Below are 18,123 nucleotides of genomic sequence, written 5' to 3' on the forward strand. Positions count from 1 at the left end.
CTATCAAAATATTAAAAATAATAATAAATTATTATTAATACTAAATTTAAATGTCCTTATATTGTTATCTATATATTTGTTGAAAATTCCAATCGAATGTAATTTGACTTTGTTTCCTCTATGCCTAGCATAGTACACAGTAAGCATTTAATAACTGTTTATTGAATGGAAAGCTTCTGTTGATGAAAGAGTATTTGGAATCCTGGCTGGCTGTGATGGTCTTGGCCTAGTTACTTACCCTCTGTGAGCTTCAGCGCTTCCATCTGCAAGAATAGCATCATCATACTTGAATTATATACTGTGGACGCTTATTTTAAATCCTAAATTTGGCGGAGACAAAAGGTTGAGCCATTTACCCAGTTCTTCTTAAGGTGGAGGCAATACTGAGCACCTAAGGCACTGAAGCCCAGATTTTCTTCTTATTGCCCTTGTCATAGCTAGTGAAGCTAAGATGGTATATTGCAGTTAACACCTGCTTTCCAAATAAATCTAACTTTTGTTGATTATCTTTTTTTAGTAGAAATTTTATTTCTGAATAGCCTTTTCTCACCCTTTGAGCCATCCCTTGTCATAAAGATTTATATAAAGAGAGATAGGTAATGAAAGGAGCGGGGAGAGAGAGAGAGATAGAGAGGGAGAGAGAAGAGAAGAAGAAGATGAGAGAGGAAGAGAGAGAGAGACAGAGGGAAAGATAAAAAAACAATTTAGCAAGAATAAACATATTCCACATTGAGAGTTACCTTTGCAACTAGAGTCAGGAGGCACATTTCTCCTGGAGCCTGGTGTTATTATATTATACAGCATTTAGTTGCTTTTGTTTTCTCTTCTGTTCTTGTTTTTGTTCTTTCTATGATTACTATTGTCATTTTGTGTATTGTTTTCCTTATTCTGCTTAATTCACTGAGCATCGGTTTATATCTTCCTATGCTTCTCTGAATTCTTCATGTTTGACCTAATATTCCATTAAATTTATGAACTACAACTTATTTTTAGCTATTTCTCAAAAAAAAAAAAAGACATTGTTTCCAGTTCTTTGTTGCCTCAGAAAAGTGTTGCTTTGAGTATTTTGGTGTCTATAGGATTTTTCTTTCTGTCTTTGACCTTCTTGGGGTATATGGTTAGCAGCGGGGACAGCAGGATCAAAGACTTTGGAGGGGCTACTCCTGGAAGACTTCTCTTTTGTTATTTTGAACTTGATAAAACTCAGTAAGTATTGCATATGTGAAGAACATGGAAAGATTGTATATGAAACCATAAATCTATGATGTATGGCTCATTTAAAAAAAAAAAGACAAATTCAGTGTGTCTGTTTCAAAGCTAAATGCTGTTAACCTTCCATCTGTTCTACTTCTGTGTATGTACAAAAATGTTTCAATGACCCTCTTTTTTCCCCCAGTTTTTGGGGAGAGTATTGCTCTCATTATACCCCAGTTTCCCTGCAAATCCCTTACTGGCCTCATATTTAAGACAGAAGAAAATGAAATGAATTCTCCTTTGTAAGAAATAAGCAGAGTCAAGCCAAATATCCATGGATTGTCTGTATCTGAAAATGTACATCTGATTCTTTTTTTTTTTTTCATCTGATTCTTTATAGTCCCTTTGTCAGGAGGTTAGTAGTATGCTTCATCATTGGTTGGTCCTGTGGAAATGCCATTGGCCATTGTTTTGATGGTGGCTATTTGGTTTTTTCTGTTAAAAATCAAATTAGTCTGTTTCCTAGTTGAGTGTATTGGGGGTGTGTGTGTGTTCAGTTCTCCTTTGTCCTATGCAGATATGTGTCAGGTGAGGCCTCAGAGGGAGCAACTAGGAAAAATAGGTGAAGTCACAAACAGGCTAAGTTTAATTTAATGTAAGGCCAAAACCTCCTAAGTTTTACAGCTATCCACAAAATAGAATGGGCTGCCTGGGCTAGGGTGAAGGGATGGGGGAGGGGGGGCCGGGGCCCTCCCTCATCAGAGGTCTTCAAGCAAAAGTTGGATGATCCCTTAGGTATGTTGTAGTGGAGACTCTTGTTAAAGTATGACCTGGATGTTAAAGATAGAGCTGACGATCTATCCTTTTTTGGTATGCTGGAATTCTGATTTCATAATGGAGAGAGGTTTTTGTGGGTTTGAGACATCACGGAATACTTCCAGAAGGCAGCAATATTCAAACCAGGCTTGAATGATGACTAGGACTGAGGGAACAGTGAGAGGAGGAAGGCAGGATGTTCTGTGTAGTGGGGATCAGCCAAGATGTAGGGGATGAGTGTGTTGGGTTAAGGACTAAGGATGATTAGTTAAGGCTAGCACCAAATGGAGCATGTATGTAGGTGGAGCAGTGGATAGGACACTGGGCCTGGAGTCAGGAGAATTGAGTTCAAATCCAGCCTCAGACACGTACTGTGTGTGTGACCCTGGGCAAGTCACTTAACTTAGTTTGCCTTAGTTTCCTCATCTATAAAAATGAGCTGGAGAAGGAAATGGCAAACCACTGCATTATTTTTGCCAAGAAAACCCCAAATGGGGTCATGAACATGATGGAAATGACTGAACAAAAAAACCCAAAACCAATAAAACACCAAATGAGGAAGACTGACCCTCCTGATATGTGCCTAAGTGGTAGCTGGGTTTCTTGGGGCATGTCAACCAGAATGTTTTATCTGCAAAACTATTCCCCTAGTCCTGGGCAATCTTACTGGGTCACTAGGCAGAGTTCATAGAAGATGAGATAGTACTATGGGTCAATAGAAATTTATGGTTCAAGGATCTACTAGTACTAATAACTCAACGCTTATGTAATACTTAACTATTTATAAAGCACTTTTCGTACAGATAACCCTGTGACATGGTGTAGAACAACTATTATTATCCATTTTATAGATGAGGAGACTGAGGCTGAACTGGGAAGTCATTTGCCTGTGGTCAGAAAGAAAAGGGTTAGGGTTCAGTGGTGATCTGAAGATGTCTAATAAGAATCCTAGAGTTCTACTAGTTGGTGGTATGTTTTTCTTGGAGAAAGCTATGTTTATTCCTTTTCATTGCTGGTTCATTCAGAAGTAGATCATGAAAATGTTGGATTTAGATTGGGAAGGAATCTTAAGAGATAATCTAGTCTTGCCCCCTCATTTTACAGATGAGGAAACCAAGTTGGTAGTGACTTACCAGGATTGCATAGGTATTAAGTAGCAGTGTCAGGATGGGAACACAGGTCTTTTTGTTTCTAAATTCAGTAGTTTCCTCTCTACCACACAGTTAATGGTAAAGAATTACTCTGACTCAGCCACGCTTTTTCCCCCTCCAATCTCTGATTTCTGCATTAACTAGGTGACTCCTCTTTTAATGGACCGTGATGCCATCAACGTGGGTAACCCTCTCCTGCAGTACAGATTGCAGCCTCTCACTGCCTCCCAACGCTGTGTATCTTTTCTGTTCCTTTCTATAAATCTGCCATAGAGGATTTTCCCAGTGCACTAGAGGCTTTTCTCTCATTCTATTAATATTTCATGGATTTCAGTGTAGCACTTAGACTGTCCATCTGTTATCTCTTACTCACACTACATGACGAGTCCACCTCCTTTTTCAATCATACATGTGCTTATAATATTAATAATAGCTGACATTTATATGGCTCTTTAAGGTTTACAAAGCACTTAATGTACATTATCTCATTTGATCCTCACAACAACTCGTGAGCTGGGTACCATGGATATTACTGTCCTCCTTTTTACAGATGAAAAAATAGACATTTAGAAAGGTTAAGTGATTTGCTTTGGCATAGCGGATACAGAGATGGCTTTAAAATCTGAAAGACCTGGGTTCAAGTCAGTAAGTCAATCAATAAATATTTATTAAGTGCCTGCCACAGGCCTGGCACTGAGCATAGTGTTGAGGATATAAAGAAAGGTGTAAAAGTCAATGCCTGCCCTCAGAGAGCTCCTCCTCTAATCAGAGAGGTAGCATGAAATAACTATAGAAGCTGAGTGCAGGATCAATGGAGAGAATCAGCAGAGGGCTGGAGCTGTAGAAAGTGGGCTTTTAGCTGGGACTTGAAGGAACCCAGCGAAGGCAGGAGGCGGAGATGAGGATTATGCGTGGGGGAACATTCCGCCTAGTCAAGATGCCAGATGGAGTGTGGTGTTCAAGAGACAGCAAAGAAGCTGGATCTCAGGATGGCTGAGGAGGTGGTGACAGTGTAAGAGATCTAGCACGGTGGGACAGGGCAGGTTAGGAAAGCTTTTGTATACAGAGGATTTGATACTTGATCCTAGAAGTGATAGCGAACCATTGGGAGGTTTTTGAGTTGGGGGGAAGGGGATAATGTAGTCAGTTTGGCTTCTTTAAGAAGATTGTTGTAACACCTGAGTCTAGATAGAGGGGATTTCTTCACTTGGGCGTTTCCTCTGTCATTAAAACCACCAATTCAATTCTTGTCTCTGACCTAACAAGTCATGTGAGAGAGGCTCTAATTCCAAGGCTTTTTCTAGTGGATCCTTGGGGCCCACTTCTGTTCTAAAAATGATTTCTTCAAAAACTCTTATTTTTAGCATTCTTTAAAAAAATCTTTCAATTTCAAATTCTCTCCCTCCCTCCAGCCCCTACTCCACACATTGAAAAGGCAACTGGAAAATGAAATTTTAAAAATTTATTCAATTTTTTTTTTTGGAGGCAGTCAGCGTTAAGTGACTTGCCCAGGGGTCATACAGCTAGTAAGTATCTAAGTTGAATTTAGGTCTTCCAGACTCCAGGGCCAGTGCTCTGTCCACTAGCTACCCCAGGAAAGATGACTTTTGTAAGGTAAATTTGTGGTTTGCCTTTTGGAAGCAGTCAGTCCACAAACATTTAATAAGTGCCTTGTAACTGCTTGGGAGTGAAAAATGCAAAGAATGAAACAATCCCTGCCCTAGGTGGCTAGGTGTCTCAGTGGACAGAGCTTTGAGCCTGGAGTCAGGAAAACTTGAGTTCAAATGTTGTCTCTGACACTTATTAGCAGTGGAACTCTGAGCAAGTCACTTAATCTCTGGCTGCCTCAGTTTCTTTAACTGTAGAAGGAAGATGATGAGGATGAGGATGAGGAGGATAATAGTAGCTGCTGAAGTAGTCATGTTAGTAGTAGTAATAGCGCTTACCTCTCTGCTATAAGGATCAAATGAGATAATGTTTGAAAAGCTTTTAGCACAGTGTTTGGTGCATAATAGGCTCTCCCTTCCCCCTTTCTATGGGGGAGCTACATAATAATGCTGTCTCCACCTCCATCCCAAAAACCATTTTGGACCAGAGAAGTTTTAAATTTTGAGCTTGCTCCCACATAGGATGTTGATGGTTTCTTCACCTATATAATAGGGAATTCTCTTCCCCTTAATTTTTTCTCTCTTTGTAAAGTCATCATGGAAAGAGCAGGAGGCCTAGAGCCACTTCTAGTCCCACCTCTGCCATTAAATTCACTGTGAGATCTCAGATATGTCATTTTTCTTTTCTTGGCCTCAGTTTGTCCTTCTGTGAAAATAAGACAATTGTGTTAGATCATCTTTGTGGCCCCTTCCAGCTCTGACATAGTATGTTTGATGCATCTCAGTGACACTGGTGGATAGAGTATTGAACCTGGAGTCAGGAAGATCTGAGTTTAAATCCTGCCTCAGAAGGTTTTTCTAGCTGTGTGACCTGGGCAGATCAAGCACTGTCTCTCAGTTTCCTCATCCATAAAATGGCCCCCAGAGTTGTGAGAATTCAATGAGACGATTTTTTTAAAGCACTTTGTAAAGTTTAAAGAGCCATGTAGATGCTGGCGATTACCTCCATTGTTGTTGTCTACCAGCTCTGGCATTTTAGGTTTTTATGATTCTTTCATTTTCCTTGACTGCATTTGATGAGGCAGAAGTTCTCAGTGTTACTTCTCTTTGAGTCTTAGAGTTGCCATAGTTCTGGATTCTGAGGGGAGCCAAGCTGGGGGAATGCATTCTTCTGTTTTAATCATGCGTTCAGAGCGGAATTGGGCATTCATCATTAACAAATATTCACCAACCAACCACGTGCTACGCATGGCTAGGAACAGGTAGAAATGCAGAGGAAATAAGACTGTTTTCAGAAATCATTTATAGCTTAGTTTTCCCATCAAAATGACTTCTTTGCAGCTTTCCAGGTAGGATGTTCAAAGGATTGCAGATTCAGAGCTGGAAGGGGGGACCTTAGAGTCTGTCTAGTTCAGTCTCCTCCTTTTTACAGATGGGGAAACTGAGGCCAAGAGGTTAAAATCACTTGTCCAAGGTCACACAGGGTTAGTGTCAGAGGAAGGATTTTAACCCAGATCTAGGTTTTTTCTATTGTTCTGCTGTCTCCCATCCCTCTGTCTTTTCTTCCTGCCATGTTCTTCCTCTTTACTTCTTGTTTTTGTTTTTGGAGGCAGTTGGGGTTAAGTGAGTTGCTCAGGGTCACACAGCTAGTAAGTATCTGAGATGAATTCCAACTCAGGTCCTCCTGACTCCAGGACTCATGCTCTGTCTACTGTTATCTCACTCTTTACCCCCTCTTAATGTTTCTCTCCTTCAGGGCTCGAATAAAGTGCTACCTGTAACCACCGTTAGCGGCTTATCTTTGGAAATTACTTTGCCTTTGGTCATCCTTGAACCTTTAGTTTCTCAGGAGTAGGATTGGAAGTTATTTGAGGGTAGCAGCTGTTTTGTCTTTGCTACGCTGGGGCCTAGCTAAGTCCCTGGCATCTAGTGGGCTTTTAGTGAAGGCTTGTTGAGACTAGAGTAATAGTTGTAGAACATAAATGAACACATGGTCTTAATGTTGGTTAATAATCATCCTGTTTTGATGTGTGGGGGATTCACATGTCCAACACAATCTTTCATACCCCCTCCTTTTTTTTAAAAGGGGAGAGTAATTATTTTTTACACCCCGTATCACAAATTTGTATGAGGTTTTTTTGGACCCTTCTACATAATTTTTGTTTATATGGTGATAAAGATGACAATTCAGTTGTGTATTGCCATAGTTCTAACCTCCTAGCCCTTGTCTATAGTAGATTGTAGATATTTTCAATGCATGGAATTAAGTGAAGTTCTAAAACCGGAGAAGGTAACCCATCCGTCTAGTAGTACTGCTACTAACTGAAGTGTTTTCATTGTGGTTTTACAGAATGTTTTACACTTATCCTCTCATTGAATAACCACAAGGATTAGTATAGCTTTTTTTCTTCCCATTTTACAGATGAGTAACCTGAAGTCCAGGGCTGAAATGACGTGTTTTATGACCAAACAACTGTTAAGGGACAAAGCTGGGATTTGAACCCAGGTCTTGTGATGTCCCTCTTTCTTCTGTGCCATACTTTCTCTTCATCCTTCGTTCTCGAAGAGGAGCAGTCACGATGATGAAGAGAGGTTTCCTGTAACAGTGATAGTCACTGCTCACATTTTAATAGTGATTTATGGCTTTACAACAACTGGGGAGATATTGATTATTGTCATTATTAGCTACAATCATCATTATCATTTTGGAGTAGAGGAGCTAAGGCCCAGAGAAATTAATTTTACATATTATATATAATAATTGATGTTAAATTTACATATTATGCAAAGGGCCCTCCATCTGGTGATAGAGTCCTGGTTCTTCTCTTGACTGGTCACACAGTAGCCTGTCTGCCTCGAGTTCCTTGAAGGCCCCAGTTATCACCCACCTTCTGCTAGGAGCCTTCCCAGCAGATCATCTCCATTTTATTCTCTCTCTCTATCTTGTCCCCCTCCCTCTCTCCCCACTAGACTGGGCTTCCAGGGCAGGGTGTGTCTTCTGCCTCTCCTTGTTATCTCCCAGCCTAGCCCTGGGCCTGGTAAGTAGTAGGAGCTTTATAAATGCTTGTTGACGTGACCCAGCCAGACCATTCAAGCTGAGACTCAAACTCAGGGTGGTTTACTGTATACCGTGAACATGATCTTCCCCCCCAGGGCTGCTGAATGAAGTGAGGTCAGAGGTGGGACGGGTGAAGCATGTTTTGGCGCCTTTTGGAAATTTCCCTGACATGGGTGGGCTTTGGGGGAAAGCGAGGCCTTGGGCAGAACATGATCCATGTTTTGCTCTTAATTTAAAGAATCACCTGCCCCTCTTTTCTCTCCTCCCCTCTCGTAGCTTTTCTCCCTCTGATTTCTTCTCCTCCCCCCCCCCCCCCCGCCCCCCATTTATTCCTTAAAGAGTAGAACCTTTCTCCTGTCTGGGAAGCCTTCCTGCTTTGTAAATGTGCTGGCCAAACGCTCCCTTGGACGCTGCCAGCTGCACGGAGCGGACGTTGGTGCTTTAGCAGAATGCTGGGGCTCCTATGATAAATAATGCAGACAGGAATTCCGCCTACCTGCTAGTTACGCTCCAGAACTGGTGAACTTGGAATTATTGGTAACCAGGCATTTAAAAGCCAAAGGAAACCAGTCGTACGGCATTTTCTTCACCCTGATTTGGCCTGACTTTTAAGTACTTTTTTTCACATGTAAATAAATTGAACTGAGCCAGACCTGCAGGGCTCAAGCTGTAATAAGGACTGCATATATCTGGGATTTGGGGAGGCCCTTTATTTTGCTTGTAAAATTCCACACCAGCTGGCACTACCCCAACTAGGAAATTCCTGTAGAGATGTCCCCTAGTTTCCTAAGGCTTCATCCTAAAGGAGATTAGAGACCTGGTCGAAAAACTTCTTTCATTCTGGTCTAGCAATTGTCCAGAAGCAGCCGGGAATTCATTTGCAAATCAGGCTCATTTCCCCAGACTTGCTACACCCTCAGTCTTGCAAAGCTGGTTCTGCTGTTTTCACCTTTTGCATGTGAATATGCCCCTTAATAGCTTTCTGACCCTGGTTGGTGTGGGCTTAGCCCTTGCTGTTCTGAGTTCCTGTTGGCTGACATTCCAGCAGAAAAAAGCTCCTTTGGGTTACATTCTGAGAGCGCACAAGATGGTGCCCTTTTCCTAACTAGCATGGCCGAGAGGCATGCCATATTTACAGAACTATTGATCATGCTGCAGCTCTACCTTGCATTAATGAGCAGGACAGTTTCTATTCTGTTGCATGTATAGCATTTGGTGCAAATAGGCCTGTTGCTGTGAATTGCAACAAAGACTTTAATCTGAACTGCACTGCTGTCACGTTTGATAGATTACCGCCATAGCAAATATCTATAAACGGCTTTGGTGGGCTAGGCCACTTCGGCTGCACTGTACACAGGACATTGCAAAGAGGTGGTGGGATTCTAGCACCAGTGGGGAACCTAATAAGAGAAAGCAGTCGCAGCAATAGGAGGAGATAACTCCCAGCCTCTCCTTTCCCTCCTCCTCCCTGGGAGAGGCCTTCTCACTAATAACAAGCCAGCCGGGGAAAAAGCCTGCAAGCAGAAGCCTCTTGAAAGCCCTCCTCTGATGTGGCTGTTCCTGCTGACCATCACCCATCTAATTTTTAAATGGCTGGTAAGTGCTTTTTCACTGGGTTTTGGGTTTCTGGCCTTCTGTGCTTTGAATTTATATTTTCCTCTGGATCTTGTTCCTGCGGCCCCCCCCTCCCCTTAGTTACGTATTTCCTAATGTCTGTTTCATATTTGGAAATTGACTGTTTCTCCATACTCCAAACCTGCGAGAAGCCTCAGAACCTTTCATTGATCTCAATGAGAATTTCACATGAACAGGAGGTCCCTGATATCAAGGCTTGGTTGGGTTTGATATCAGTTATATCTGTTCTGGAAATAGATGTGCCCAGCCAGAAGAGATTGCTTTTACATGCTAACTTTGAGGACCTTAAATAAAAGCCCCCATTTCCAGAAACAGTGTCTATCTAGTTTCAGAGATTGTGAAGGGCTGTAATACAGGGTGGCTCTCTAAAATAGTTTCTTTTTTAGTGTGATTTGGCTTGTTTTGAAATATCTAGGATTATAGTGTAGAAAATCAGGGCTTCCTGAAGAACTGTAAGTCTCCAGGTTTTTGCACGTGTCTGATTTGGCTGGGGCCTGCTTTCTCTTTGGGGCTTTGTCTCTCCCGGTGTTTTCCCCGCCTCCCTCTACACCCCTTCCCCCCCTTTCTGTGTGTGTGTGTTTTCCCCCAGGCATTTCTGGGGTTTTGGTTCATTATAGTTTAAGTATTGGCTTGGGAGTATTCTGTTGCTTCTAAGTAGCATGTCCTGTTTGGGTACCCTGCTCTCTGGGTCTTTAAAAAAAATGCTTTGAAATTATTAACTGTTTTCTGCTTTGTTGCCCTAGAGAACAGCATGTGGTCATGTTTGAAGTAGGCAATGGAGAGTGTTAGCAATTACCCCAAGCGCAATCTCTTCATTTATACCTGATGGTCCAATAATATCTGGGTTCTGTGCTTATGCTCAGGCTTCATTCTGGGAACGGTGCTTTCCTGTAGATGTAGTGTGTTTGTAAATTCATTTGGAATAGAGCGAGCAAGCCCTGAAGGCTTTCCAGTCTTCATTTTGTTTGCTAGACTCATCTTGGATTGTCCAGTTTGCCAAAATGGGCTCCTGGTTACAAGTATGGAACTGGTACTTCTTTGTGGAAATACTTTGTGCTGATGGATAGAGGGTAAACACAGTTGTTTGCTGCTGGAAAAGCCTGTGTTTTCCAGGGATGCGATGGAGGAGAAAGTAGAAAAAGAAACCCAGACTATGAAGAATGGACATTCTCCTAGAGAATCCTTTTTAAAAATAAAATTTAAATACATAAATTCAGCAGATCTCATGGTGTAGTAGAGTGGAAAATGTGTTGGATTTGGGGGAAAGGACTTGAGTTTTGGAATCCGACTTCTGACCCTTAACTATCATCAACGATGTCAATTTTTGGGCACTTCATTTGGGCCTCATTTTCTTTATGAAGGGGGTAGACAAGATCACCCCTAAGTCCCCTTCCCACTCTAAATCTAAATTAAGTTCAGAGAATCAGCTTTGTAGGAGCCGTGATCAGTAAACAAGTTAAGGTCTCACAAATTGTGGCTTAGAGCCAGATCTAGATCTGTTCGGCTATGTTAGCAACTGGCTTTGACACTTTCCTCCCCTCCCCCTCCCAGTGATTTCAGTAGCCATTTGTTATCATCCTTCTTTTATCCAGGCTTATTACTGGCTACCACATAGGAGATGGTCCAGACAATTGTGCTGTCAACAGCATGAAGTAATTTAAGACACCCAAAAATCTAGTACAGGCCCAGGGCCGGGACTGGTAATCACTAGGCCTGTCTTTTCCAGCCTGAGAGACTAAAACAATTCCCAGTAATGATGCGTCATTTCCTGGGCTGGAGAGCTAAGAGCTCTGAGGAGTCTGTGTGTGATCCCAGAGGCGGATGTGGGGGAAGGAATGCCCGATGGTCAATGAAATGGAGGTGTCTGCTGTAGATCTGAAGGGAGCTGTGTGTGTACTAGGAGCCTGATATATGAGCTGCACAGGGCCTGCTTGTAGTGGAAGGGGAAGCAAATGCTGCTTCAGTATAGGAGCCAGGAAACAAATGTATATTTTGGAACATACATTGGTGTTCTGTCCTGGTTCAGACTTGAACAGGCTCATGTGAACACCATTTAAATGCAGCAAGAAACAAAACAAAAACAAGCCAGCTCCATTAATCCAAAGCCCAGCAGCACCCACGTTCCGTTCCTCAGCCACATACGACAGAGACAGAAGAGCCAAGAACAAAGGAGACAGATGCCGATGGAGCGAGATGGTGAATGTGGTTTTTAACACTGATTCCCTCGCCCTCTCTAGCTGAGGGAAGAAGAGTCCTTGCTTTGGGGCAGAAGTGGAAGGTTTGCTCGATGGCATTGTTAGTAATTGGGGTTGATGTGAGGCCAATAGGAAAGTCAAGGCTTTAGTTAAGTTTTAAAAGAGCATTTTGAAATGGAATTGTGCTTTAAATTGAAAGCTGTTTCTGGTCTCAGTGCTGGAGCTAAGCTCACATGACTGTCTCTTCTTCCAGTTAGTACTCCAATACCCAGCAGGCTTTCCAGATTCATGAGATAGTGTTTGAATGTTGTCAGGGGAAAATATTCTATTTCATCCTGCTTTCTCCATGCTGTGTTCCTGAGTCACTCTTTTTAGAAGTAGCACCTCCTACACATTAATGCTTCGTGAACCTCTTGTGTATATTTTTCATATATGTGTGTATGTATACATACATATACATACACACTTTATATATAAATGTACATACACATGTAATATGTATAGGGTGGAACTAGATTTAATCAGTGTGGGAGAAATTTCCCCAGGAGGAAATGCCTTCAACCCCTACAAATCCATACCTTTTCTTAACTGTAAATTGGGGATGATAATAGCACCTAAAAGTGAGGTTGGTGAGGATCAAATGGAATAATATTTGTACAGTGCTTGGCACATAGTAGGTGATTTACAAATGCTGGCTATTATTATTAACTGTGATAGTTTTTAGGCTTGTTCCAAGTTCCATGATCTGTGTATCTTTTGGAGGCTGTCTTTGAACCGGGTCATCATAATTCTGAGGTGTGCTTTCTGTTCATCTATTCTCTCAAATATATTTTAAAAATTCTTTTTGGGGAGGGGAAGGGGAGAAAATGATAAGAGGGAAGCAAACTGTGTGCACCAGGCACAACTCTGTCTTTCATGTTAGTTTGTAAGCTTCTTTTGATTAGAGATTGTTTCATTCCTTTTACTTGTATCCCTAGGGCCTAGCACTATCCCTGACCTGTAGTAAGTCTTTAACAAGTGTTTGTCCAGGCAAGTCAACTAGTGTTTAAGGGCCTACTGTGCGCTAAGCACTGGAGATACAAAGAAAGGCATCTTCCCTCCCCTCCCCCACATTTACCAGCTCAGGGAGATTACAATCTAATGGGGAGAGGGGGCCACATACAAACAACAATCTTGTCATACATACAAGACATATACCGGATAAACTGGAGATAATCAACAGAGGAAAGGCATTAAGGCCTAAGCATTGCTTGTTGATTGATTATTGATTGACCTCTTTGGTAAGAGATTTCTAGACCTATTTGTACAGTATTTTAATTTAAATTTCCTCACATTTCTTTAGCCCTTTAAATTTTATAAGGCACTTAAGATTTGGAAACTGAGGTACAAAGTGCAGCGGCCAGCACCAGGGTGACAGGGAGCACATGGTGTTTGGCGTATAGTAAAGGACTGATAAATCAGTGCTTGTTGGCTGCTGTTGTTAATCATCATAAAGAGAAGCTGGCATTTATACAGGGTGTCCCCAAAGCCTTTGTTCTATTCTAAGCTTTCACAACTTGAGCATGGCATTAAGTCTTTGGGTGGGGGTCTTTTAGCTCTTTAGGGCTTACCATGAACTTCACATACGTTATTTAATTTAATTTTCATAATATCCCTGGGAAGTAGGAGCTACACATATCATTATCCCCATTTTATAGATGACAAACCCGAGTCTCATAACTAGCTTGTTCGTGGTCGCATAAGCTGGTAAGTGTCTGAGGTGGAATTTGGGCCCAGGTCCTCCTGATTCCAAGTCCATTATCCGATGAGAGGCAGGATGATGCAGTGAAAATGATTTTGTAATTGGAGTCAGGAGATAAGGGTTTTACAGAGGAGAAAATCAAGGTGCAGAAAAAGGAACTATTCTTTCCAGTGTGCTCTGAAGTCGTGGATAGAATGCTGGATCTGTTCAGCTCCTGTGATCTGTCTCTTCTTAGCTCTCTGACCTTGGGCAAGCCTGTATCCTCTTCAAGTTTACTTACGTTTTTTTGAGGGGAGGATGAACGAAAAGGGTGTTAATGCTTGTACTGTTTACCTCAAAGGATAGTTGTGAGGTTGAAGTTCATAAACTTCAAAATGTGGTAGTAGGGATGGAGATTGTGATTTCACTGGTGTAGGGAACTACTGGGAAAAGAAACTCCCTCAAACTCTGTACAGGTGGATACCTTCTCTTTAGCTTTTGGAGGGTTGGGAACACCACTGAGAGGTGGATTTCCCTGAGGACACATGGACGTTCATGCTTCCATCCAGGTCTTTTCCATCTCCAAGGCCAGCAGCAGTTAGATTAGGCCATTTCATCTACAAATGTCCTTGGTATAGGTTCTTTCTGTTTGGAGATCCTCAAAATAAAAGTTGAATAACTTTTGAGGGATTTTTTAAAAAAGCATTTGAAAAAAATGTTTTTATACCTTTCTCTATGTATGGCAGCCATGTATCCTGGATTTTTCTAGCATAGTACTGATTTTGAGAAAAGCAAGTATGTTCTTAATGAAATTTTATAAAAAGAACAACTTTCATCAGACCATATGTCCTGATTTTTGCTCCAGAAAAAAAAATGGTCATTGTATCTCCAAGACATCTAATTCAGTGGAGAAATCCCCTTAAAATAGAAAAACTCCTTAATTTTTCTCCCAAGATGCCTTCATTTTTGGCTCTTTGGTATTGACAGATGTGTGACCTGTTAGATTTCTACCCTTCTGATAACAGATGCCTAACCCCCACTCCAGTGGGAATTGCTTGTGTTTGTAAATAGAATTGGGCCTAAGGGTTTGTGTTGAGAGAACAAAAAAATTCTTAGACCATGGCTATGTATCACATGGGCAAAGTCTCTTCTTTGCTTGGTGCCTTATTTTGGTCTGTGAAATGAGAGGCTTGAATTAGATCTCACTTAGGCCCTTTCCACACCTTGATTTTATGTTCTTTCTAGGTTTTTTTTGGTGGCTCTTTTTTTACCCCCTGAATTGAATCATATGTTCACCTGGAACAGGGAGGTGAAGGGGAGGAGAGAGAGAGAAAAGGAAGGGGAGGAAGGAAAGAGAAGGAAATAGAGAGGGATGGAGAGTTAGACCCACAGGGAGATAGAGGAGGGGGGAGCAAGGGAGAGAATAAAAGATCACGAGGAAGGATCTTGAGTAGCACAATCATTAATCTTATTTTCTCCTTTGCTGTCTCAGATCCCCTAACGCCTCACAGTTTTCAGCCGTAGTAGGTAAAATAGCTTAATCAGTCACTAAAGAAAACACTAAACTGTGATTGCTTAATGGGAAGGACAAACCTGCCTGAAATTGAACTTTTAGGCTCATGGTTGTAAAACTGAAAGGGATTTTTGAGATATTTTAGTCCACCTCCCTTTACGTTGTTTTAAAGTTGAGGAAACTGAGAACTTGAGAAGTTAAGTGACTGTTCAAGTTCACACCAAAATGTGTAGAGCTAGAATTTGAACTCAGATCCTTTAACTCCAAATGCAGCGAAGTTTCCTTCTTACTGCATCACGAATGTTACAGCTGTAACCACTCTTTGAGTCTTATTTTCTTCATTCCTGAAATGAGGGAGTTGAACTGAATTTGAATGATCTCCTCCAGCTCCAGGGGCAGCTGGGTGTTGGAGTGAATAAAGCACTCGTCCTGGAATCAGGGGCCCTGAGTTCAAATGTGGCCTCAGACACACACTAGCTTTGTGACCCCGGGCAAGTCACTTAACTTGTATTGCCATGTCCCCACCCCTGCCCCCTCCAAAGAAAAAAAAGAAAGAAAAATAAATCTCATCCAACTCTAAATACTTTGATCCTCTGACCTGGCTTTGGAGAAGGCCTCATTAAAATGGCCTGCCTTCTAGGTAGCACAGTGAATTAAATACTGGACTAAGTTAGGAAGATCTGAGTTCCTGTCTTACCTCACACACAGTGTGTGACCCTGAGCAAATCATTTAACCTCTTCAGCCTCAGTTTCCTTATCTATAACATGGGAATAATAGTGGCACCTACCTCACAGGGTTATTGCAGGGAATAAATGTTAGAAGATAAGGTCTTTGCAGACCTAAAGTGCTGTATAAACACTAGCTATTATTAACCCTAAGATTGAGAGATCCTTGAAAGCAGAGGCTTTTTTGGGGGTCTTTCTTTGAATCCCCAACACTTAGCGCAGAGCTTGGCACCTAGGAGGCAATTAGTAAAAATGCTTGTTGATTTGACTTGATTCTGGGAGTCAATCACAATGATTGTCAGCTCAGAGGCAAGTGGCCTCCAGTGAGTCACAGAGAGGGCTTTTTCATTACTCATCCACTCAGATTATTTCGTTGTTGCTTTTTTCGGGAGGGTTTCTTTGGCAGGATGCTATTAGAAATTTTACCTTGGAACCGCATTTTGCTAGGCTGCCCGAAACTGAGGTTTTCAGAGTGATGTCATGCACTATTTTTGTTTAGAAAATAACAAAAGTTGCCTTGCACAGATTGAAAGATCATTCCTGATCTGCCATTTTGTGATTATCTTTTTTTTAAAGTAATTTTTATTTTTTATTATTCTGAATTTGCAAGCACCAACAAACACAAACTTTTCCATATACAAAGAGCAGAGAGGATTGCTCATGGAACCCATAAATCTAATTCTATTACATACACTTTGCTTTAAAAAAAAAATCTAATAAATTCATCCCATTGGTTTCTAAATTGTAGTTCTTGTCTGTGTCTCCTTCTGAATTGTGATTATCTTTCCTAGGGAACCCTGATAGGAGAACTTGCGGTCAAAGGCCCCTCTTTGCCCCCTGTCTCTGGATAGTGCCTAATCTGCTTTAAGGATTGTTTCTGAGCTGAGAGAAATACTGAGAACTGAACTTTTAGGCAGATTTCTCTCTACCTTTTTGGGAAGTGGTGATGGAAAAAGAGACCTTGCTTGCTCCAAAGGGTAAGGGGAAAGGTCCCTTCTTGTGGAATCAGACCCAACTCTGAGAACCTGGAAGTGGTTTCCTTCCTGTGGTTGTGACTCCATGGGGAGATCAGTAATGGTGGTCTTTGCAGCCAGCCTTATTTGGAAGCTCCATACGAAGCACTACCCAGCTCTACCCTGCCTAGATTGAAGGGACACTGATACCTCTCTCAGCTTGTGTGGACTTGCCTTGACTGCTAAAATCTGGGAGAAGAAATCCAGGCCACTCATGCAGAGTAATCAACATGGGAAGTTCACGTCGCTGCCTTTGATGCAGTCATTATTCTAAACCTTTGGTAATTCTTGGCTCTTAGACTTTCCTCTTCTAAATCCTATAAGCTTGGGGTTCCCAGGATATGAGTCTGAGATACAGTGCCTAGTCATTACAGGCTGGTGGCATTAGATTGTTTCTTTCAGTGAAGGAGGTCGATTTCTGGTATGGAGTGGATTCAAGTCTTTGCAGGTGAAAGTTATAGTGTGTGTTGTTTATAGGCTAGACCAGCTGCTGGAGACATTAAAGGGGATGAAGGCCTGGGAGTATATAGGCATTTCAGATGGAAATCAGAGGTCTCTTGGCTTTTTTTTTCATTTAGCTTTGATGGAAAGGTTGAGAGCTGTTCTGCCTGGGAAGAGCCACTTATTTACAACTTGATTAGGAGTGATTAGATGTGAAGAGCGGAGGAATGATGGAAAAATTGTACTTTTGATGGAAACACTGGGGAAAACTACTGTGCCTTGCAAAACAGAAGACCCAGAAAATCTAACTTGGGTCTTTGGGGGTGGCACCATGCTTGAAAATAACCGTTAGGATGTTTCCGACATAAGTTATTTACATACTCCTGAAGTTTTTGTGTGGGCTGGGTAAGGCTTAAGAGTGGGATTGGGTGGTAGGATTTTCTAGGTTAAAGGAAATGGGGAGGGAGAATCCATTAGTATTTATACATTAGTACAAATTGTACATTTGTACATTAGTACTTGTACAGTTTAACAAAGGGTATTATAACCTATCCCAAGCTAGGGAGGTTTTTATTTATTTGAGACTATATATTATAATGTGTCTTTCCCTCTTAAGTTTCAGACCTGCTTTTAGTAGTCAGTTAAATCTCTATGTGTGTGTGTTACAGATCCTGGCTCTGCGGAGCGGACGGCACAAAAAAGGAAGTTTCCCAGCCCTCCCCATTCTTCCAATGGTCACTCTCCTCAAGATACTTCTACCAGCCCCATCAAAAAGAAAAAGAAGCCTGGCTTACTGAACAATAACAGTAAAGAGCAGGTAAGAGAAGCCTCTGGGACTGCCTTGGTTCTGGGAGCTACGTTACCTTGTCCGTTTTTTAAGTGTTTCTGAAACTGCAGCCTTAGCTTGCCTTGTGCTGTTTTGACTAAACTGCCTCAGAAAAAAAAGGGGAGGGTGCTTACCCTAGTGTCCATGGCTGCCATTTTCAGCAGATTTCTAAGCCTGTGTTCTGTGGATAGAGAAGTGTAGACTGAGAAGTTAAAGGCTGGGGACCTT

The 18,123-nt window shown here is 41.7% G+C and overlaps 1 protein-coding gene across 15 annotated transcripts in view; it reads left to right on the forward strand.

The window, feature by feature from the left end:
• ZMYND8 (zinc finger MYND-type containing 8) overlaps positions 1–18,123 on the forward strand; it is a 110,398-nt gene that overhangs the window by 22,466 nt on the left and 69,809 nt on the right. For 7 of the 15 annotated variants that reach the window (XM_072633640.1, XM_072633642.1, XM_072633650.1 and 4 more), the window contains exon 3: positions 17,738–17,886. In XM_072633640.1, coding sequence (XP_072489741.1) covers positions 17,738–17,886 — 149 coding nt within the window. Of the gene's footprint in view, positions 1–9,310; positions 9,423–11,253; positions 11,658–17,737; positions 17,887–18,123 lie in introns of those variants that run through there. The other 8 variants (XM_072633638.1, XM_072633647.1, XM_072633639.1 and 5 more) reach the window with 3 other exon arrangements.

This window comes from Notamacropus eugenii, chromosome 1 (genome assembly GCF_028372415.1).
Source record: "Notamacropus eugenii isolate mMacEug1 chromosome 1, mMacEug1.pri_v2, whole genome shotgun sequence".
In the NCBI taxonomy this organism is placed as follows: Eukaryota; Metazoa; Chordata; class Mammalia; order Diprotodontia; family Macropodidae; genus Notamacropus; species Notamacropus eugenii.